General features: G+C 33.3%; 1 protein-coding gene across 1 annotated transcript in view; it reads left to right on the top strand.

Annotated features, from left to right (window-relative positions):
* The first annotated feature begins 6,609 nt into the window (after positions 1–6,609).
* Positions 6,610–24,811, top strand: part of LOC134848173 (uncharacterized) — a 40,117-nt gene continuing 21,915 nt past the window's right edge. Inside the window, exons 1-2 of the mRNA XM_063865536.1 lie at positions 6,610–6,625; positions 8,785–8,958. Of these exons, the coding sequence (XP_063721606.1) occupies positions 8,856–8,958 (103 nt within the window). The 5' untranslated portion in view covers positions 6,610–6,625; positions 8,785–8,855. The remainder of the gene's footprint in view (positions 6,626–8,784; positions 8,959–24,811) is intronic.

Here is a 24,811-nt window from a genome sequence, read left to right as displayed (position 1 = left end):
AACTCACTTAAAATCACCGTACCTGACCACTTAACGTTACTGTCTCGCAACGAAGTCAATAATCGGACGGGCTGAAACGGCTTTGTTTTACTCGAAGCGAATTGGCTTTCAGTTTCACCAATGGTGGGTGGGGGATCAGGCAAATTGGTTAAGTTCCAACAACACACGCGGAAGAAACCTGAGGATGAAAAAACTCAACCTAAATTGCCTGATATTTCGCTACCAGACCACTTAACATAAAGTTGGTGTCATCTTACAGCACAGTTTCGCAGAATTCTGGAGACGTTTTGAGGATTTTTTGGCAATTTTTTTTACTTTTTATACAACATTTTTCAGAAAATTTTGGTCAGCAGGTTCGAGTCATAAACCAATCCAAAAAACTAGTCCAGTCCCTCTTGTCTATGTTCCAATTTCACTGATTAATAGTCCGTTCACATATATCCAAAAATTTTTGGTATCGAGAAAAAATGTCAAGTCAGTTTGTCTATGTACCGACTGTAGAATATTTCAGTTCAACGGAACTGTCCAAAATTTTTTGGGTATCGAGAAAAATTACCGGGGGCTAGCTTGCGGGAAAATTTCTATCATAAATGACATCGTATTTAAATTTATAGCACAATTGGAGTTTTAAAAGTTTTGGAGATTGGGCGATCACCGGTTTCGGTCGTCTAAACAGTAAAACAGCATCGCTGCGACGGGTGTCGGGCGTCTCAGTACTTCTAATATCAGGACTTCTAAACAGCAAAACAGCACCACTGTCTGGGTTGCAAAACAGCACCACAAGAGCACTGGCAGCAAAGGACCACTGGCAGCAAAGGACCACAGGAGCACTGGCAGCAAAAGAACACAGGAGCACTGGCACAACAGCAACCCTGTCAGAAAAACGGCACCACAGGAAGTCTTACAGCCTTCTCGACCACTCCCCGTCTGTTTGAACTTCTTTATGAATGAACTGCTTTCGATACTGCAACAATACAGCACCACAGGACGTCTCACAGCTTTCTCGACCACGCCTCGTCTGACTGAGCTGCTTTTTGAATTAACTCCTTTCGATACTGCTACAATGTAGAATACTGCTCTCTGAGTTAGAGAATACTGTCCTACTGCTACAGAATGTGGTCCCTTGTGGGGCGCCAAAATATGCTCGCTAATCTCCAAACGAAAATAATTGAATTCAAATTCGTAAATTAATAAGAGATATTTATCGGTAAATAACTCAGGCAATAGATAAATTTCGGTATTTTTCTATTGATCAGGACATCATACAACATTTTTAGCATCTGTGAGTTTTTGGTACAAATCGGCGCAAGCTAGCCACAAGAACCGGTCGGTAATGTCCTTGAGACAAATTGCTCTTTTTGGCGGTCAACCTTTATCAAGGCTGAACCGAATTAGAACCAAAAAACAGTTAAAATAGGAAGTAACCCCCATTTTTAGTATATTAATACATGGGCAGGTGGGGGACTCGAACCTACGTCAACTGTTATTTCACACATATAATCGGCGATAGCTTACTTTGTCTTAGTCCGCTGGGCCAACTGTGCTTATTTTATATGCATCTGTACTCTTGTTTTATTCTACATTTGCATTGCAACAGTGTGGGATTGTCATGTAGAAAAACTTAGTCGAATTTATGACCAATCAGAATGCTGCAAAATTAGAATTCTCAATAGAAAGTTCTTGTGCCAAACTTCTGCTTTTACTTATAGGGTTGGAAATACCATAGGGAGATTGTAACGCATATCCGATTTTTTAAATAGGAATATCAATTATTCAACTGTGGATAGTTTAAATTACTAAGGTTGTGAAAACTGACATTTTCGCTAATTTAGGATTCATACTTGCAATCAGGATGTCAGAATCTTTGCAGACGGCAATTTTTTTTTCATACAAAAATCACTAAGAATTGAACAAAGGAAAATCTGTTTATCCAACCAACTCAATACAGCGTGCAACATACATCACTGTACTTTAACACTGTTGTGGATGTTAAAATTCCCGTAACTTTTCATTTATTTCCTTATTAAAGATATCATCAATTTTTTAACGAAAAAATACTTGAACTTGCATGCAATTGGCCAACTCGGAACTTGTAAGCTAATGTTTAAAAAACTTTTCAATTTTACTGATGCGAGCAATTTTTTGTTTGATTATCGCAGTTTTTGGACGTTCTTTTCCACTAGAAACAGTTAACGTGATCAAGAACATGCTTTCCGGTGCAATTATCTTTCTGATTGAAATTGCTCAAATTGATTTGAAAAAGTTGAATCTGCGACCTCTAATTTTTTCAAAGTCAAAAAGTTCTTACAGCAGCACATTTGGCGCAATTGCTGGTTTTCATAGTTTTACTAAAGGTATTTCGTCAGCCATGAATTTCTGAAGTCACGGAGGTGTAAAATATGTCATTTTGGCAAAATTGCTGGGTTATGCAATTAATGCGCAGCTGCTGATTTATGCACGCTTCTTATCCATTTATCTATACTGCTCAACGCATCATTGCGAATCATTTGAGCTGTATGACTTTCAAAATTTTGCTCGTATGCATACAGCTTGAATTTGTCCGATCTCTCGGTAAAATAAAAAATATTATAACTTATTGGAATCATATGAACACTTTACTGCGATCGCTAACCGGATGGTAGATTGTTCGCAATACGCAGCCTTTATAGGAATTCGGCTCTTTACCAGTTTCCCATCCCCCTCGGAAAATTACAAAATTAAGCTGTTTAAAAATTTAAAAGAGCCAGGAACTGTTAAGTTCGCCGAGGAAATGTGTATTGTTTAGTTGCTTCTTTAGATACTTTTAGTTTGAAAAAAAACTTACATCTAAAAATACGATCATAGTTGATGCCATAAATGCTGACAGTATCAATAACCTTGAGCCCCCTAACTGGTCAAAAACAGTACATTTAAGGCGAACTTGACTCTTGACTCAGTTGTGGCGCGCTGAAATTTTAATTTTCGACGCCAAAAATGCAGACTGCCTGTATCAGGGCAAAACTTTGAATGTTCCGACTACCCCTTTATTTGGTCTCAAGTGGCTTTCATTGAATTAATTATTGGCAAAACTATGAAGTTTAGGCTGATAATATAACACTTTAAGTCTTAGAAATTGAGTCGTGTATCGAGCCAAGTTGACCAAAACTTTTCATAAAAGAATCTTAAAAATTCCTACAAAATTAAACTCTTATAATGTTACAAGATATGGATTTCTTATTGTAAGAAATTGTGAGATAAGAACTTTTCCTACAAAAAATTTTTTTGTTCTTATTTTTAAACAGTTTTTGCAACCAGTTTTATAATTCTCTGTTGTCGCAGATTACATTAGGGGAAATTCCCAGGCCAACCATTTTCTTTTGCTGCATGCGTTTACTGAAAACTCACTAGCTTTACAAAGTTAGTGTTTTGCTGATTTATGGACTTTTTGTCGAACTAGACCTAAACTCCACATACAACACGTCCAAGACGTCCTATATGACATTATTCGTGAAGTTTGCTTTTTTATTATCTCGAAATAAGTTCTGAACCGCTAATTACGTAGAACTAGAAAATTTACTGAAAACAATTCAAATTTTTTTTCGGTTTTTTGTTCAAAGTGCGTACATTCTAACCAGTATCTGAAAATCTTTACATGCTTGAATTTGAAAACTGAAATTTCTCCAAAATTTATTTTTTATCTGTTTTACGCTATTGAAAAACATTTACTGTTTTTGGCTTTTTTTTGAAATTTTGCCATCTTCACAGGGAAAAAGTTGCTATCATTGAAATTTTCTGATAAAAAATTGTAAGATAGCGGAAATTTCCACTAAATCTTATAAGAAATTTTCAGATAAGAGGATTTTGCGTGGTATGGTTAACCCCGGGAATAATTAAGACCAATTATCTTGCCTCAGTTCATAATGGAACAATTTTATGGTGCGAGATTTTTCGCCACATGTAAAAAATAAAAAGAGCAGTTTATACAGACTTATGGCAAGATACTATAGTGGTGTGCACATTCGCGTGGATCCATGCAGTTAAAAGGATCAATCCCGCGAGGGAGCAAAGTGATTTGTAAATGTGATCTGAACGTGCATAGAAGCCTGAGTGCATGTATTCTTCACTTCTTCGAAAGTCGGAACAACCATTTGTGAGTGCTAGAGTTATTCTAAAAGTGGGCAATTTTTCCTCTCACATTTTTGTTGAGAACCTTAAATCGCGACTCAAAAGATTTCCATTTGAGCACTTGATGCTATCGAGATTTGGTTAAAAGTGGAAAAAAGCAATTATAGTTAACTCTAAATTATAGTTTTTTCTCATTCTCTTCATTTCCCCGGGTCGAGGTCTGTGACTTATGTCGCGACCAGTTTAGGTCGCAAAACCGTCCATCGCGTGATCAAAAACCCTACTTGCGCCGAGATTTGAGTCGCACTAAGTCACATTATGAGTAGCGCAAAGTCGCCACATTCATACAGACTTAATTCTCGCAAAATGATTAAAAAGCTAAAAACGACTCGCAAAACCACGCAATATCCTAACATGAGTCGCATTGCTCAAAGTTGTAACACGGGTCCCGCAAATTCGCTATTTCACAACATAAACCAGACAAAGTCCCAGTATGTCTAGCCCAAAGTCGTATTAAAAGCTGCGCTGAGTCGCAACGTAAATCGTGCAAAAATCCATCATCAACTGCGAAATGAATATCTATCTGAGCGATGCATTTATCATTATTCACTCAAGAAAACAATCAGTCCTGCAAAAGTCCTCTCAAGCGTAAAGTCCTTTTTGTAAATCGTGTTTAACATGTTGTGTTATGTCATTACTTGTTAGATCTTCTCGGATTACATTTAAAAATTTTGAAAATGTGTGTATTTCTTGTCGTACAATTGTATGTCGAGATGTTTGAGTTGGTGAATCGCTTTCGCGCAGAACCTTCATACTTCGGCAAAGTTATGCAAACGCGCAAAATTGCAACAGATAATTTTGTGTTGCGCAAATGCACAACATAATTTAGTTTTTTTGGATCGAACCAATTGCGCGTGACCTTATTGGTTGCACAAAACTGTGACATGCCCTATTTGAATTGTGATTCCAAAAAGCATTTAGATGGCGCAAAATTTCGACAAGTTTTTCTTTGGCTCACGTAAGGTCCGGCAAAGCCTTCTTGATCGCGCAAAATTGCTTCAACAATTTTGAGCCGCAATACAAAATTCATGGAGATAAATAATCAATTTTTTTTTCAAAAAAGCAGCACTTTGAAACCTTCTGTGACATCCGATTTGGAAAACAAACAAAATTATGATTATTTACGCTTGAGAAGGAGACTTCAATAGAAGGAGTGGATGAGTTGAACGCCCCTATTCAATTTTGCCTGTCAATTTGTTTGAAAAATTCCTATTTTACGATAGTCATTTCTGATCTATCAACCTTTAAAATGTTCTTAAGGCGTCTGAAAATTCCGTGGTTGACGAAAAGTCCTAATCATACAATTTCCATTTATAAAAATTATCCTTATCATACAAGTTCCATGAAAGTCCATACACCTAAACACTTGTATTAAACTAGCAGTGTAACAGTAGTTGTTTAGTTTTTACTGCTAATCATAAAATTTCCAATAATGTATAAACTAAACATGCTAGTTTTATACAAGTGCCTAGGTGCATGGACTTTCATAGAACTTGTATGATAAGGATCATTTTTATAAATGGAAATGGTATGATTAGGACTTTTCGTCAATCAAGGATTTTTCAGACGCCTTAAGAACATTTTAAAGGTTGATAGATCAGAAATGACCATCGTAAAATCATGCAAATTCCAATTATGGAAACACTACTAATCATAAAATTTCCAATAAAGTGTTTCCATAATTGGAAATTGCATGATTGATTAGCATTTTTGTTCACAAATATAATAGTATGAATACAATTTTTCCATTAAAAAATGACTGTTTAGCATAGTGCCACCAAGTTTGCCTTATTATCTTAATGTCTATTAAAAAAACGACTAACAATATGTAAAAAAAAACGGAGTAAAGTTTTTCATACAGCCGCAAAATGCAGTTTCATAAAGCGCGCTGCAAAATTGCCAGTCCAAGGATTAATTTTTAAAGAACAGATCGTCTGGCAGTCCACTGTCAACCAACTGGGGGCGAACTTTTTTGCTTTCTCTTGATTTTGTTTTCAGTTTTTTTGCTCAAAGTAATTGTTTACGACATGAAAAAAATGATTTTAACTTTTTTTTAGTTTAACTGCAATTTTTAGTTTGTCTCTCGTTCAAGTTAACGTATCTGGGAGAATTAAAGCATTGAAAATGATTAAAACTACGCATCCCGTTATTTATCAAATTTTTTTTATCTTCGAAAAATGAGCAGTTTTTTTTAATCTCTTCTTGTATATATGAAAATTCTTTGACTGAGTTCTCTGCGGTGGCAATCAATATTAGCATTTAGTTGCTTTTTTTATGACAAGCAAATTGAACTTTCTGGCTAAATTTTTTAAGCATCTGAACGATATTGATGCCTTGAAGTTGAAACTACAACTCAAACTAGGTATTACATAAACAAAGCTAAATAATGCATCTGAAATCATTGTGAACAAATGGATACACGCAGTGTCAAGATGTCAACGAATGTGGTGTTGCACACATGGTAAGAAACACAAATGAAATATTCAAACAAGCACATACATTTTTGCAAAAAAAAACAAATTTTATTCTTCACACTACTTGCAATACAACAAGGAATAAGTCAAAATTTCTTTTTTAGGAAGAAGACACATTTTTAAAAAAGAATTTTTTTTTTCGTGATTACATTCATTGACGTTTTCTCAAGAGAATCTCGTGAAGTTAATATTGAGCGTTTAAAAAAACCCCGGAAAATTGTAGGAAACAAAATATTAGGTAGAAAAAGCATCGGAACAAAATTAAAGTAGCGCTAACAACCCAACAGTGCTAAATGCGAAAATACAAATGGCATGCGTAAAAATTCTGTGCTCATTAACAGAAAAATAAAAAATTAAGAAAGTTTCGAAAGAACTTTAATTCTGAAAATTATATTAAAATTTCTTCAACAAGAGCCAAAAAAATTGCAAATGGCTCAATTACTTCATCGAACGGCCTTTAAAAAAATCAAGAAGTGTCCGTGCAACAGGAACTAAGTCGAAAAAATAAAGAGACGGACGGATGCACGAAAAAACAAACAGAAAACTTCTAATATGAAAAAAAACAGGCTCCGACAGGATTCGAACCACTAGTTTTTGTCGTCTCAACTTCTTGTTAGAGATCAATTTTCATAAAATAAACATAACTAATAGATCAAGCCGACTCAAAATAAAGCCAACATAATTAAAGCTAAGCTCATTTAACAAAAATTTTCGAATCTGATAAAATATTAACAGACAACTCTTAGCGCAAACACGTACTGTAAATCAACCATGCGTATAAATCAATGGGTGTAAAATATACTGATTGCCAATTGACCATTCTGTGAGCAAAGTTATTTTACGGGAAAATGTTAGTACTCGATTGTAATACCCATGCTTATCACAAGGGTAGTCATATAAATTAAACATGAAATCTTAAGAAAAAAATATCCCATTTTCTAAAATGTTTCCAATATATATTAGTATTTTTTTGGCTTTTTTCGGTAATTATAGGAAAACTTGCAAATCATACAATCAATTTCTAAGAAAAAAAAACTTAGCCGGGTCGTAGATATTGTGAATTTGGGTAGTTGAAACTATTGCGTTTTTATTAAGTGTTCCATGCATTTTGGCTACCATAAGATCAAAATAAAGCAAAATTAAAACGTGTCAACAGTACTGAGATATGAAACAGTAGCTCAACAAATGATCCTATAAACTACAAAAAAATCAAATCTCAAAAATCAAATCATGAAAGGATGCTAGCTCAAAAATACTTCAGTAGAATTAGAGTTTGGGTCACTCTCTGACATTTGCGACTATTGTACGACTAAATAGACAATAATTGAGGATTCACTTTGCTTATTTTGGAAGACCGATTGCCAAAGGATTTTTCATACATTTTTTTTTTGAAAATTTTGAAGTTTGAAATTTCTTTACAATGAGAGAATGAAAGTAGAAAAAAGGGATTTTTTTCTAAATTATAGAAATTGTTATGAAGCCAGGATTCTTTATTAATTTTTTGTGCCCTAATTTCAGCTGATCTTCCGTTCACTGTTTAGAGTTTAGATCAACTTTGCTTAAGATAAATTTTATAAATTTGAAATAGATTGACATCATTTAAAACTTTGTACTCAATCGGTTAAATAGCATCAGGTCAGAAATATTTTACTTAGAACAATTTCAATTACTTTATAGACAAAGAGGTCGAATCGTTCATTTCAGCAAATACTCCCTGAATTAGTAATCATCTATGACAAAAATTACAAATATTGAATCGAACGTTGAATTAAAAACACTTAACGGCAGCATGTCACAGCCAAGCAAACGAGGAACGGCGATAGAATACAAAATCAGACAAATTAACTACAAAAGTATCTTCGCCTGGCCTGGGTTCTATCATATCAAGGGGATGCCGGTTGCGAATGTACATCATATTTTTTAAAGAAAGTGATCACACTGGAATCCAAAAAACTAGCCGCTCAACAACGAATCGTCCGTTTTAAATGGATTTCAGAAAAACACCGTTGCTAGACTTATAGGACTTCTACATTGATTAAGCATAGATTTTTTTAAAATGAATGTTTTAAAGCTTCAAAAACAGAAATCGTTAATTAAACTTTGCAATATAATTGGCTGATATTGTAATTGCTATCTATCGCTAAAGGCTCATCTGTGACTACGAAGAAAACAGAGGTTCTCAGTATCAACTCGGATCCTGATATCATTGCTTCGCCAATGTACAGAAGTATGAGCCAGACAAGTGGCTGTGAACCAGTTGAGGTCATCCAAAGGATGCAAACGGAAACAGTGTCAAGAGAGGGTACGGATGTCAGAGCAAGTAAGTTTTCGGTTCTTTTTTCTCCACCCCCCCTCACCTTACAGAAACATCAATTTATGGTCTAAGGAGTGGTTTTACAAAGTTTACTAAAAAAAATCAAATATGTTGTCATGGCCTAATTAGTCTGCATGTCAATTTTCATGACAATCGGACAATGTGAACAGTAAGTTGATTTATAAAAATTTGCAGGTGGGGGGAAAAGGAAAAAGAGCCAAGTTTTCAACTGATAAGCGGTTAGATCGTATTTGTGCATGTAGCAGGAGCGGATTTAGACGTTTCTCGTGGGGGGTTTGATTTTGAATTTTCAAAATTTTTGTGAAAATGTCCACTTTTTTATAGGTCAGTCAAACTGATTTTCAGAACTCTCCAAAAAAAAACGTGACACTTTAGAGCTTTAACTTACGTGCTAAAAGTTTAAAGAAAACTTGCTAAAAACTGCGGCTTCGAACATTTTTTTGGATTGTTCCGTTCTAAATTTCAGAAAAAAAAAATTAGCGGACTTATGACACAAAACTGTAAAAAAAATATTCAGTCTTTTTAGTGCCAGGTCGTCGAATCCATGAGTGTTAGCGGGTTGCCAGAGGGTGGAACCCCCTAAACCCGCAAAATCTCTGCAAATAAATTTGAGCGAACACTAAAAAAATTTGTAAATTTTCAAGTTCAATTTTCAGCTGAAACACAAGTTATTGCAAATAAATCTTAACGGGGACGACAATTCCATATATAGAGTTTGTGAAAAGTGCAATCAATTCCTTTTTTTATATCGAATTGGCTTGACTAGCGGTTTTTGGCAAAAAGAGAAATGTTATTTTAAGAAAGAAACCCAAAAAATGTTATACCTGTTTTGCTCACGAAATCAGTTCTGTACAAAGCAAATATTTTTCGAAACAAGACATGAAAAATTACATTTTTTTTTGCAAATACTACACTAAATTAAACTTAAATTCAGTTTTAAAATTTTTAATCTCTTAAGAACCAGTCTAATTGAAATATTTTTTTCATCGGACTCACCTGTTTATCCTGCTTCTGGCCTGGATTTTGAGTGCAAATCTGTCGCCATTTAAGGGGACTGGCCTAATGTCTTGCCTTGAAAAGTAGACAGCGTGGCGACAAAGCCCCCAATCGTTTTGCAAAAGAAATAAACTTGAATAACGCACAGCATATCGCCGAATTAGGTCAGTTTTTGGGATTAATGAAACGACTGAGACCAAGCTAAAACACGATGTGTGTTGAGATCAAATCAGTTAGCCAAAAAATAAAAAACAACCTTGAATTAGATTTACCAACTTGTGATTTCATTTACAAAATTTTTAAAGATAAACTGCATTCGATGATATTAACCTTGTTTGTTGATGTTAACCTTTTCGCAAAGAATCATACACCAAAAAGGTAACGTGACTACAAAGTGTTCACTTTGAAAATTTCGGTGGTTCAGAAAAGCCTGTTTTTTTTCTAACTTATGTTTATCTTAGCATATGTTTATAAGAAAAAAACTTGCTCAATGTTTTTGAATTTTTTTTTGGGTGAAAAACTCAACCTGGACTACGTTATAGAAAAAATTGTCAAAATTGCATGCAACTTTTATCATTTGGTAAATTTTTTTTTCGAGAGCAGAAGCAAGTTTGCAACTAAAAGAGATGTTCCAAAAATTCCAAAATTTTTTGAAAAATTTATGCACATTTTTTTGATATTTTGAATCGCGATATGGCGCAAAAAACTCGAAAACTAGTTTAACTGAAACAAAATTTAGTTTTCAGGGATTAAATAGGCGTATCTTGACTCTATAAAAAGCCAATTGTACGCCTACTCGCTCGATTTATTTGCTGGAAGTAAAACAAAAAATTTTTACTAAGCGCACATTGCTAGTTGATTGCTTAGTAGCCTAACTTGAATTATAAGTCTCACCTTAATCGTCAAGTTTTTCGACAATAGTTATAGTTTGAAAGTTTAGTTTGAAAAAAGGATAAATTACAGAGGTTAATAAGTTAGTAAAATTTTATTGTTTTAAATTGATGGAATCCTTTATTTCAATTTTTAGGTTCCATAATAATCTTGAGCTTGTTCACAATTTTATCATACTAAGGTTGAGAGCAAATCAAGAGTTGTCGTTTGAACGTTTGATGGCAGTTCTAGAGGTAGTGTCCACGTCTGTTGTTGTGAACCCTGTCTTTCAGTCTAGTTCCTCTAGTTCTGATTAGTCCTGATGTTGTACGGGTATCCTTATGTATAGCGTTTCTTTTCTCAATTTGTGTTATTGCAAATTTCGATGTATTTTACGGATTTTTTGCCTTTAACTTTTGTTCTACTGTTCTTAAAAATCATGAAAACGTTGGAAAGAAAATTTTGGGAAAAAAATGAAGTTTATTAGAAATAAGTTTTTGGATTTTAACTGTTTTCCAACTAAAATTAATAAAATGAGTAATCAAAATTAAGCGGTTAAAAAATGAGACCGGTTCTCTAGTACAATTCTTAACTCAAACCTGTGCAGCTGAATTTATTATCAAACGCCTTTGTTCTACATCGGAAGTCAGAGGCTTCAGTTTTATTTTTTTTTTAGATGAAAACGAAAAATTCCTTAGATGAGTGCAACTGATTTGATTTGCACCTGCAATTCACTTTTTCAAAAGAGTTTCATCCGGATTTATAAAAAAAAGGAGAGGTGTTTTTTGACTTAGCAATGCTCTAACTCACCCCGTTTTTTTTTTTGAAAAATTAAGTTGTTTTATCTGTGCTTATACTTTTATTAATAAATATAAAAATCCTCAAAATAAGGAAATTGGTTTTTAAACAATTATGAAATTTGAAGCATCAAAAACATCAAATTGTAATTTTGCTTTGTTGGGTAGTTTCACTTTTGTCCTTCTTCTAGTTTTTTTCCAAATGATTATTGTTGGAAATCAAAATTTGCATCTTCTTTTCTGCGCCTCGAGTTTCTATTTCAGGGCCTTTTCTCTTTCTTTTGTTCTCTTTGATTTCGAGAATTTCAATGGACGTAAGGACGTCAATTTGGTCATAGGTGTAAGCTTCGGGAGGGCTGTGATTCCTTCGAAATGAATCTTCATGAACATGGATCCAGATTTGTAATCTCCTGTGTTTCTTTTCTTAATTTTTCAATGATTATGTGTATTCTTCATGGGAAATTTTTCTTTGATTAAAATTGAGTGCATTTATAAATTTTGTAAGTGATCTCTAGTGTTTGGCAGGGTCCATTGTTTATAGTCTGTTTTTGGGGAACATGTCAGGCTGAGGATATGTTTAGGGTTTTTCATTTTAATAATGGTTTTCCTGCCATTCTGTAACTCGAGTTTTTTTGCTAGGTTAGGGAATTGTTTTGGGTCTTTATTCAACCCGTCGTCTAGATTTAATGTTTCCTCGTGAATAACTACCAACTTTTTTTCCTTTTAAAATGCTTGATTTTTTGGTAACGAAAGGCAGCTTTTTTTGCTCTGTGGCAGGTTCGGGATGATTGCGATTCCGATCGTCGAAGAAATTGTTTTTTGTACGGTTATTTATTGGTTCGTAATCTTTTCTTTCTAAACATTATATGATCTACTGGAAGACCCGAACTATATTTATACTCTCAATTTTATAACAAAATTGAACAGTAAGAAACAATTATAAAAGTATTGTTTCAGTTAGAAAAAAGTTTTAGTATAGCTTTGCGGTCCTATACAAACCCACCACGGAAAAAAAATAAAAATAACCGTCAAAGTGTTGATTAATCCTACATACACTTCATTTTTTTTAATTCTGATTTAACCTCGGATATGAAAATTGAATTTAGCAAAAATAAAACAAATTTTTTATTAGTTAACCCCCAATCATCTTAGATATGTTTCCACCTGGTGTCATCTACAACCTTACTTCAGGGTCATCTTTTTAAAAAAAAAATTACTAAAAAAATTTGGTTTGGGTAAATAGTATATAAAATAGCATCAGTCTGAAGAAGATTGCTTTGTCTAATAATATAATACAAAAAAAGGAGAACAATTTGTTTTTAAATAAACTAAAAAGATTCATCTATTGATATGAATCGCTTTTTTAAAATTTGATGCCTTACCATCTCTACACTGAGAAGTGTAGAGAAAATATAAATGAATAACCTATTAGGTTTTAAGGGTTCATTCCAGGGGGTCGGAGAAAGCGCGAGGGATTCAACATTTAGTGCAAGATTGAGTTGAAGATGGGATGCACTCTGTACATAACGTGATATTTAGATGGCAATCTGTGAGTTGTCGATAACTTGCCATACTAACAGTTGGAATGTTTACCCATGTTGCACTTCCGGTAGTTTTTTTACATAAAAAACAAGTGGAATAATGGATTAGGGAACTAGTAGTATAATTTGTGACCTGGCAAATGGATGGTAGGATTTGTCCATATTTGAAGAAAAATGGGTTAGAACTCGTTCTTGGCAGTCTACATACATGAAGTTGGGTGGGTGTTGTGACTGCTTACTATATTGTTTTTTGAATATAGATTTTTTAAAATAACAAATGGGGCATTCAAGTGTGGGTCTGCTGATAGTCATTTGCAACGATTGTAAGAGTAGTTTGGTAAACTGAAGAAAGCTTTGGAAAGGACAATAGACAAATTGGATGATTGTTCTCACAAGAAAAAAAAAGTTACTGATTTTGCAACGTTTTGGGGCAAAATTTAGTTTATGAAGGTTCAGAGGTCTATAAAGTGGCGCTTATAACATCTTCGTTGTAGAGGATTGCAAAGTTAATTTGATCATTATACCGACTGCTGCTTTTCACAGTAAATGTTTGTTCTTCCTGAATGCCTCGATCATATCGGTTGCAGAAAATATTCAACTGCTTCCGATCTGGATGAATATAGATACAAATTGTGAAGGCTTGGAAACCGTCCACATCCGTTAGAAAGTTATAATCAAGAACAAAATCACTGTTGATGACCAAGGAGAATATTTTTGTTAAACTATTAAGCAAACAACATAAGTAGGATTGTATGATATGGGTTCGTTTTTTAGTAGATTGATTATTTAATTTAAAAAAGTGGCTCAAAAATCATGCAGCTTTTGGTGCAATTGTGGTAAAAAAATTTTTAAAAGGTGTTCATTTATCATAATGCATATGGTAGAAGCGTCGTGTTTTAAAGTCCAATAAGTGAATAACAATTTGTTTCATAAGTTTTGGCCCATTACTTGATCGCCAGTATTTAATTTTGCACGGGTGCTACATTCTTTAAATTATCTAATTTAGGACGTAAACATGCTTTCGGCATTTTGGGCAAAAAATTTGTAAGAAACCACACAAGACTTTCAGTACAAAAAGGATGGAAATTGTTCGGATATTTCCTACCGTGGAGTTTTCTCAAATGAATGGTTATTTTCAACTCCAGACAAACAGGAAATTCGTTTATCATTATACTTGCGGAATTTATGCATAAATTTTTTAAACGGATTTTTGGAAAAAAGATTGAGCAGATATTTTGACTTTCTTTGTTGCAATTATTGCTAGCAGTTATAAAAGGTGTTCAACTATTATATCTTCACCCTTCCACTTGTTTCTGACTACATTAATTGGTTGTCGATATTGCCCTCATCAATTTTTGTCATATGTATCACTTGAACAATCTGCCTGCATATGGGGCAAAGAATTTATGCGAATGATGTACTAGCTCTTAACTTGAGTTTATTATGACAATTAACGCAAACCAAGTGTGGTAGTTTTGGGGGTACATTTTTGTGCTAACTTTTATTTTGATCACAAGTTTCTAAGTAAATAGGACAGTCAGTGGTTAATTTAAGGCTTACTCAAACTAGTCTAGGGAATGGTAATTGTGAGGCTATTTGCAAGACATAGTATTAGATGTCCGTATTTATTGGTTGGCTTAATAATGTTGATGTACAGTTCGCCATGAAAAGTGTTTCGTAAAGTTTCATCAAAACGGGGGTCAGTTTGAAAGTTAAGTTTGAAAAAGGATAAATTACAGAGGTTACTAAGTTAGTTAAATTTTTTTGTTTTAAACTGATGGAACCCTTTATTTCAATTTTTAGGTTGGATCATAAGGCGGATAAGTTTGCCGATGAGATGTTATTGATCAGAATATTATGAACTGTAAAAGTTAACGTTAAGCCATATTGTCAAAAACTGGCAATTTAGTGATCCTCAACTTTAACTATTACAGTTCATAATATTCTGATCAATAACAACTCATCGGCAAACTTATCCGCCTTCATGACGATTGGATATGAAATCAAGCTAGCTATTCGGTTTGAATAGATAGCAAGTAAAGATAAAATCATCTACCACTCTAAATACTCTCCAAAGATTTTCCTAAAGTAATTCTTTTTTGAAAATGCTAAGTTTAAATGCATATTAATAATTGTTAACTTCTGCCCTCAGATTTTTTGCGAGGTTACCTCTAGGAGTATTCGCAGACCATTATAACTGAAGTCAGATTTTTTGTTCTCAGATTTTTTGATGATTGTTCTCACAAGAAAAAACAAGTTACTGATTTTGCAACGTTTTGGGGCAAAATTTAGTTTATGAAGGTTCAGAGGTCTATAAAGTGGCGCTTATAACATCTTCGTTGTAGAGGATTGCAAAGTTAATTTGATCATTATACCGACTGCTGCTTTTCACAGTAAATGTTTGTTCTTCCTGAATGCCTCGATCATATCGGTTGCAGAAAATATTCAACTGCTTCCGATCTGGATGAATATAGATACAAATTGTGAAGGCTTGGAAACCGTCCACATCCGTTAGAAAGTTATAATCAAGAACAAAATCACTGTTGATGACCAAGGAGAATATTTTTGTTAAACTATTAAGCAAACAACATAAGTAGGATTGTATGATATGGGTTCGTTTTTTAGTAGATTGATTATTTAATTTAAAAAAGTGGCTCAAAAATCATGCAGCTTTTGGTGCAATTGTGGTAAAAAAACTTTAAAAGGTGTTCATTTATCATAAGACCACCCTTGCGCTTGCAGTTTTAAAGATTTAGCTGAATGCATATGGTAGGAGCGTCGTGTTGTAAAGTCCAATAAGTGAATAACAATTTGTTTTATAAGTTTTGGCCCATTACTTGATCGCCAGTATTTAATTTTGCACGGGTGCTACATTCTTTAAATTATCTAATTTAGGACGTAAACATGCTTTCGGCATTTTTGGCAAAAAATTTGTAAGAAACCACACAAGATTTTCAGTACAAAAAGGATGGAAATTGTTCGGATATTTCCTACCGTGGAGTTTTCTCAAATGAATGGTTGTTTTCAACTCCAGACAAACAGGAAATTCGTTTATCATTATACTTGCGGAATTTATGCATAAATTTTTTTAACGGATTTTTGAAAAAAAGATTGAGCAGATATTTTGACTTTCTTTGTTGAAATTATTGCTAGCAGTTATAAAAGGTGTTCAACTATTATATCTTCACCCTTCCACTTGTTTCTGACTACATTAATTGGTTGTCGATATTGCCCTCATCAATTTTTGTCATATGTATCACTTGAACAATCTGCCTGCATATGGGGCAAAGAATTTATGCGAATGATGTACTAGCTCTTAACTTGGGTTTATTATGAAAATTAACGCAAACCAAGTGTGGTAGTTTTGGGGGTAAATTTTTGTGCTAACTTTTATTTTGATCACAAGTTTCTAAGTAAATAGGACACTCAGTGGTTAATTTAAGGCTTACTCAAACTAGTCTAGGGAATGGTAATTGTGAAGCTATTTGCAAGACATAGTATTAGATGTCCGTATTTATTGGTTGGCTTAATAATGTTGATGTACAGTTCGCCATGAAAAGTGTTTCGTAAAGTTTCATCAAAACGGGGGTCAGTTTGAAAGTTAAGTTTGAAAAAGGATAAATTACAGAGGTTACTAAGTTAGTTAAATTTTTTTCTTTTAAACTGATGGAACCCTTTATTTCAATTTTTAGGTTGGATCATAAGGCGGATAAGTTTGCCGATGAGATGTTATTGATCAGAATATTATGAACTGTAAAAGTTAACGTTAAGCCATATTGTCAAAACTGGCAATTTAGTGATCCTCAAATTTAACTAATACAGTTCATAATATTCTGATCAATAACAACTCATCGGCAAACTTATCCGCCTTCATGACGATTGGATATGAAATCAAGCTAGCTATTCGGTTTGAATAGATAGCAAGTAAAGATAAAATCATCTACCACTCTAAATACTCTCCAAAGATTTTCCTAAAGTGATTCTTTTTTGAAAATGCTAAGTTTAAATGCATATTAATAATTGTTAACTTCTGCCCTCAGATTTTTTGCGAGGTTACCTCTAGGAGTATTCGCAGACCATTATAACTGAAGTCAGATTTTTTAACCGTGAACCAGGTTCAAAAATCAAAAATTTATCTTCGTTTTAAATAATTTGTCTCCATAATTTTGAGTATTGAGACTACTTCAGTCTCATTAGAAAAAAATGTGTCAATTTCTTTATTTCACTTAACAAGAATAGGTACTTTGGATAACTATAACAATCAACGCAAACCAAGGGTGGTAATTGTGAGGTAAGTTTTTATGCTACTTTTTAAATTGATCACTAGTTTCTAAGTTAATAGGACACTCAGTTGTCATTTTAAGCCTAATTCGATCTGATCTAGGGAATGATAATTGTTTGACTATTTGAAATACATAGTATTAGATGTCCGTATTTGTTGGTTGGTTTAATAATCTTGATATGCAGTTAGCCATTAAAATGTGTTTCGTAAAGTTTCATCAAAACGGGGGTAACTTTAAAAATTTCAGCATGGATGAAAAAAAGCACTTGAACCTTGTGGTTTGGATAAAAGTCCTTGGTAAAAATTTATCATTCTAACTTAAAACACAATTGTGACGTTCATTATTTGTAAAACAATTTTCTGGATCATCATTTCTGGACCATCATTTCTGGACCACATCAGGATTTTGATGAATACTAAGTGTCTATTACATCGAATATTAATTATCAAATAAGCTTGTAATTGAGATGTTATTTGCTAACTTTTGTTCATAAGAATAACAATAACGGGTTGGTGGATGATAGTAAACATCATATTTTCTAATTTAAAAAAATAGGAAGGTTTAGAAAGAACTTTGCATTTGTGTCAGAAACGAGAGAAGGAAACTTTGTAAAACTGGTTATGGCGGTAATCGTGGTTATTTAGTTGTAAAAGGTCGTTAATTTCTGCAGTGGGTAACTTCACTGCTGCTATTGGGGAATAATATTGTTTTGTAAATTGAGATAAAGAGATAGCTAGAATGAAAATTTCATTTTGTCTTTCAAGAAAAAAATCATTTTCTCCAAACAGTTTTCTTGGAAAGAATCAATTCTCTTTTAATTTCCTTTGTTTTAAAACTTTATACACAGAAAAGAAATCACTCGAGTTCCGCATTTATGGATGCGGAATCATTTCTTTCAAGCAAGTAACAATTACTATTACAGTTTTAGCTTGAAGAAACAGTTTCAGTTTCCTGAATAACCTCTTCAGGATAATTTTTTTATCATAAGATAAAAATAACCCTTAGGTTTGGTTTTTGATAATCTTGCCGATATTATTAGCGCAGGTAATTCAATTCAATAACCTGGGATACGAAGTAATAAAGGCTTTTCTTGCTCCAAGATTCTTACCAACACTTAAATGTTTGTACCCATGTAAATTATCTTTACGCACGAAAATGAACTCCTTCTGAATTAATTTATGGGGAAAAAATGGTCTGCTCCATTGAGACTACTCCAGGCTGATTAGAGATAATTGTGTGGGATTTTTTCTACAATTAAAAAAATGAGATACTTTTGAAGCTTACAGCTAACTTTCTTGCAAGCTTTTTTTTTATTTTGTTTTGATCTTTGAATTTTAGCAGAGCTTTTGTATTCAGCGTGAGGCGAAAGGAGGCAAAAACTCGTAGCAGGCGACAAATTTTGACAGGCGGTAATTTAAATTAACGACAAAATTGTAATACTTGAAAAGACGATGACTCGTAACAAAAGGCAATTCGTTATACTTATTAGCCATTATGGGGAAATCAAACTTTTGAAAATAAAAAACTTGGCCTAGAAAATAATCCACATGATAACAATGGGTTGCGTGCACGCAACAACACGCAAAGTTGATATAACTAAATGACGAGAATAAAACTCGGCTGAGAGTAACCCAGAGTGTTATACATTTACACAAAGAACGCAAATGGACTTTAGGAAATCTGGTTGGAAAAGCTGAATGGATTCAAAGTAAGGTACTCTTCAAATCTTTAGCAGTTTTACCTTTTGAGTCCAATTTTGTTCCTACCGAAGAGAACAAATAGACAAAATTTACAATATAGGAAGAAAAGCGTGTTCCGATATCAATTTTAGGATCATTGAATCTAACTGATAAATTCATTTTTTTGTACATTAAGAATCCACGTGACCTGATCAGCGATTTCGTTTTGAATTTCAAACTGTTTGCCAGGAAACAAGGCTTGAGATGAAAACAAGAATTCGCGATCTTGAAAGAAACTGTCGATGTGCAAATGATCAACTGAATAAACAAGGTAGAAAAAATTCCAGTAAAAAGTTTGAGTACAAAAACAGTTGCATTGAAAACTCAGAGAAAGCAAATAAACCAACTCAGTCTGGCGCATACAAAAAAGTCAACTGATGAATTCAACTGAAAAAATTGGAGAGGTGGTTAAATACTTTAATTCTTTTGTATTCAACAGGGTGGATCTGACAAGATGTTGATCAATTTGTACTGAATTTTTTTTGATTTACAACAAGGAAAAAAACATAGTTTATCGATGAAGCGAATGATTTAATTTCCTTCAGGTTGAAAAAGTTCTTTTTGTGGTGTTGGAAAGCAACTTCTTTTTTTGTTTTCGGTCAGGTTTGAAACGATTGCAATTCCAATTTGTACTGAATTTTTTTTGATTAACAACAAGGAATAAAAAACATAGTTTATCGAATAAGCGAATGATTTAATTTCCTTTTTTGCTTTCAATCAGGTTTGAGATGATTGCAATCCAATTACATTGAAAAACTGTACTCAAACATTAAAATTTATAACAAAATTAAACGACAAAAGACAATTATAAAAATGTAATGTTTTATTTATAAAAACATTATAATCCAACACACATCCAACACGGAGAAAAAAAAAAGAACGACGTTCATGCTGTCGATTAGCGATACAAAAAACTCGAATGTTTTTAGATTCCAAATTAACCGCGGATATGAAAATTATATGTAGCAAAAACAAAATAGAAATCAATTTCTACTTAAAACCAAACATCTTAAATTTATGTCCACCTTAAGTCAACCACAGGCTTACCACTGGGTCTCCCTTTGTAGATAAAAGAGACTAAAAAAACCGGTATGGGTAAAAAGTGTATAAAATAGCTTCAATCTAAAGAAGATTTTGTGTCTTATGTTATTATACAAAAAAACGAATGGGAAAAAAAGTTTTTAAATAAAATGGTATATCGATTTGTGAGTGGCTTTTTTGAAGCATGATGCCTTACCACTTCTGAGAAGTAGAAAAAAATTGTATGTGAATAGTCTATTAGCTTTGAAGGATTAATTCTACTGGTTGGACAAATTGTAAGGGATTCAAAACTTTGGGCAAATTTGAGTTGTAGATGGGAGACGTTCTGTACAATACAAGATATTTGAATGGCAACTGTGAGGTGTCGATAAATTGCCATACTGCTAGTTCGAATTTTTCCGCAAGATGCAACCTCGGTCAAGTTGTTACATTGTAACATAAACTACCTTGGAAAAATGGGCAAAGGAACGAGTAAAATGTGAGAACTGGCAAATCTGGCATTGGATTTCACCGTGTTTGGAAAAATGGGCTAGAGTTCGGTTAATGGCAGTCTATACAGATGCAGTGGGGTGTATTCTGACGGGTACTATGTTCTTTTTTATATTTAGATTTTTGTAGGTAAAAAACGGGTCATTCAAGGGTAGGTTGGCTGATAGGTTTTTGTAAGTACTGTAAAAAAGTTTGGTAAAATGAACAAAGTTTTGGAAGTATTGGTGATTAAGTTGAATGATTGTATTCACAAAAAAAGTAAGTTGTTTGTATTGTTTTGGGCAACATTTAGTTTTTCATACGGTTGAAGGTCGAAAAATGGATGTTTATAAGACCTTCGTTGTAGAGCAACGCATTAATAGTTTGAGCATCATAATAGTTTTGACAGTAAATGTTTGTTCTTCATGAAGACCGCGACTGTATCCGGTGCAAAAAAACTTCAACAGCTTTTGATCTCAGTTCTAGATAAAGAATTGTGAACGCTTAGAAATCGTCCACTTCCATGAGAAGGTTATAATCAATAATTAAATCAGCGTCCAGAACCAAACAAAACAATTTAGTTTTAATTTTTCAATAAACAGCATAATTGGCAACATATGAGATGGCTCATCTTCATTTTTTGATAGGAATGATTATTTTACCTACAAAAATTGGCAAGAAAATTGTGCAATTTTTTATGCAATTATGGTTAAAAAAAAACTTTGTGAAGGTGTTCATTTATCATATGACCACGCTTCACTGCGCTTGCAGTTTTAAAAAATAGCTGTATGCACAATTTTCAAGCGTCGTCTTTGAAAGTCCAATGAGTGAAACGAATTTTTTCATAAAACTTGACTAATAACTTCATCGCTAGTGTTTTAGCTTGTACGAATGTTACATTTGTAAATTAAACCTAAGTTTCGGACGTAAAATTCCATTCGGCATGTTCGGAATAAAAACTTGTCAAAAGCCAGCTAGTTTTGGACTTGAGAATCTTTAAAAAAAATCAGTACCAATAGAATGGAAAGTTTGCGGACATTTCCTTCTGCGGAGTTTCCTCCATTGAACGGTTAATTCCAATTCCAGACAAACAGGGCATTATTTTGCCAGTAAACTAACGGAATTAATGCTGAAAAATTACCAATCAGAAATTGGGAACAATAGATAGGGCAGAAAAATTTACTTTTTTAAATGCAATTATTGCAAACAGTAATAAAAAGACTTTTAAATATCATATACCCACTTCTCCGCTTATTTCTGGCGAACACTAATTGGTTGCAGATATTGCAGACATCGTATTCTTGACGTCTTAACTATCACATAATTAATCTGCCTACAAATAAGCGAGGAATTTTTGCAATTGGTGTATTAGCTTTTAGCTTGAATTTATCATAACCAAGTGTGGCAGCTGTGGAGGTAATTTTGTATGCGAATTATTTATTTGATCACAAATTTTTAAACAAAGGGGAGAATCAGTTGTCATTATCAAGGCTTAATCAATCTGATGTAAGTAATGCGAACTGTTAGGCTGTTTGCAAGACATACAATTCGATACCAGTATTTGTTGGCTGGTTTAATAATGGTGCTGTGCAGTTCGCCATTGTTTTTTGTTTTGAAATGTTTTAATAAAACGCGGATCATTTTGAAAAAATTGGCGAGATTGAAAGTGCGCTGGAATCCTTTGATTTGGGCAAAGGTCCTCCCGTAAAAGATTATCATTCTAACATAAAGTACAATTTGTTGGGGGTATTGGATACATAAAAAAGTGTCCAACCTCGGGAATGCGGATAACTGAGTTCCTAATATATCGAACATCAACTAAGAGACTAGCTTGGCAATAAGATGGTAATTAAACAATTTTTTGTGAATAACAGGAACAAGAGTACTTTTCAATTTCAACAAGAGATTAACAAAAAAGATGACTAGAATGAAATTTGGATTTATTGTGTCAAGAAACAATTATTAGTTTTCGCAAATATAATATTTTTCAATTTTCTGAACAACCTCCTCGGAACAGGTTATTATCATCATAAGGTGACTAAAATTATAATGTTTGGTTTTTGGTACTCTTGCTGATGCGATAAGCTCATATAACTTATTTGATTAACTTGGGAGTTGAAATTATTAAATATCGCTCCAAGAATCTCACCAACATTTAATTGATAGTACCCCTTTAAAAGATTTATGTTGTGGTATCTTTCACACAAAATGAACCCCCTACGAATTAATTTTTATGATATCAGATTCACTACTTTGATGAAATAAACTGATAAAACGCTTTTTTGTGTTTCATGATTCATTGACAGCCTCATCATTACCCCTGCTAGATAAATATTTAGCATAAGACGTATAAAAATTTTAGTTTCTATTTGAAGTAAGTCAACCGCTGCTATTCGTGTAAAGAACTTACTTGCAAGTGTGGAAAACTGAATCGGTAGAAAAAACGTGTCAATCTAAAATATCGACTTGCATTTAGTCTATGGAGATGAAAGTTTTTCTTGGAGGCATCTGAGTTAGAAAAGTTTACTTTAAATTGGTGTCATAGTATTGAAGTTGTTTGTTGAAATTTGTTTTGTTGGGCTAGAGATATTTGTTTTTATTTTATTCCGTATTGAAGGTTCATTGTTTTTTAAGTCTGTGTATAAACCAAGTTCTGTTTGTGTAACTGGCTGTAGTATAAAAACTGCTGGCACAGTTTGTTCGACCATATGTTGTTTAAGATTTACATTTTTCTAGATAAATATTCTGATTATGATTACGTTTGCGTATTTGCTGCTTTCTTGAATGCATCATTTTTGAAGTTTCTGCTTTGACATTTTTTTTTCTAAAGACAAAATCAACTACCACTCCAAATACTCTTTAAAAACTTTTCTGATTGGAGTTTGTTTCTAAAAACGCTCAGATAAAATGCATACTCGTTTTTAAATTTCAACTTCTGCCATCAGAATTTTCATTAGGTTACCTCTAAACATATTCGCATATAATTATAACCGTAACGAGATTACTTTAAACGTATATCGGATTCCGAAATCAGAATTCTGTCTTAGTTTTGAATAAACCGTCTGCATAATTTTGAGTATTAAGACGAATTCAGGCTGATTAGAAAGAAATGCGTGGGTTTTTTTGTATTGCTTTTTACAAAATGCGATATTTTTGAAGCTTGAAACAAGAGGCAATTAGCAAATCGGCAAAAACTCTAATTTTTTCTGAAGACCTACAAATCTAGCGAAATGAATGGATTTTTCTTTATTACTGGTGTGGCAACCCAGACAAGCTTGAGTTTCCAGAATTTCCAACGCAGAGAGCGTTTTTCAAATAATTGACAAGTGATTTTCTAGAGAATATTTTTTTTGCTTTAAGAAAAATAGGAAGCTGAACTGATTAGAAAGAAGCTTTGAAGAAGCTACAAATTGGATTGGGAGGATCAAAATACTTTAAAAGGAATGTGTTATAAAACGGATTGCCTGTACTTAAATTTTTTTTTTGCAATAATACAACATTAGGGATGCTGATCCAGTTATTGGAGCTATACGAATAAAAATGAATTTCATCTTAACAATGGAATTGATATGATAAAAAACAAATGCTCACAATCAAACCTAGTAATTTTTTTTGCACAAACCTACAAGTTACAAGATTTTCTCAATTGGCGAAAATTTCAAAAACAAATTCTAAATTAATGCGAAAACATGACGTTTGGATCTTTAAATGTTTTCACTCGAATGGCAGTAATTGATGAGAACTTGATTGGGAAAGGCCTTACAATTTGCCAACCAATCATTTTAGTAGATGCAAAGCAACTTAATTCTCACTCAATTCGTCAAAAAACGACATGCAGACATTCAAAGCTAGACATAATGGAACTCGTAGCTTTGAGAATTTGGTCATGTTCTTTACTAGATGTCAAAAATTAGATTTTGAGGTTCAGAATTGTAACAATCTGGTAAGCAGAAAATAACTTAAATTGCTTCAACGTCGACAGCTATTGTGATCCTTTAAGGCCTTATTTAAAGCTATGGGACGTCCTTATCTTTTCTTCTACAGTCGTGAAGCTAAACTATCCTTGGTGGATTAGAATCTTGAGAGGGACAAAAAGATAACAT

Source organism: Symsagittifera roscoffensis, chromosome 6 (genome assembly GCF_963678635.1).
Source record: "Symsagittifera roscoffensis chromosome 6, txSymRosc1.1, whole genome shotgun sequence".
In the NCBI taxonomy this organism is placed as follows: Eukaryota; Metazoa; Xenacoelomorpha; order Acoela; family Convolutidae; genus Symsagittifera; species Symsagittifera roscoffensis.
This window is presented reverse-complemented; position numbering and strand designations above follow the sequence as displayed.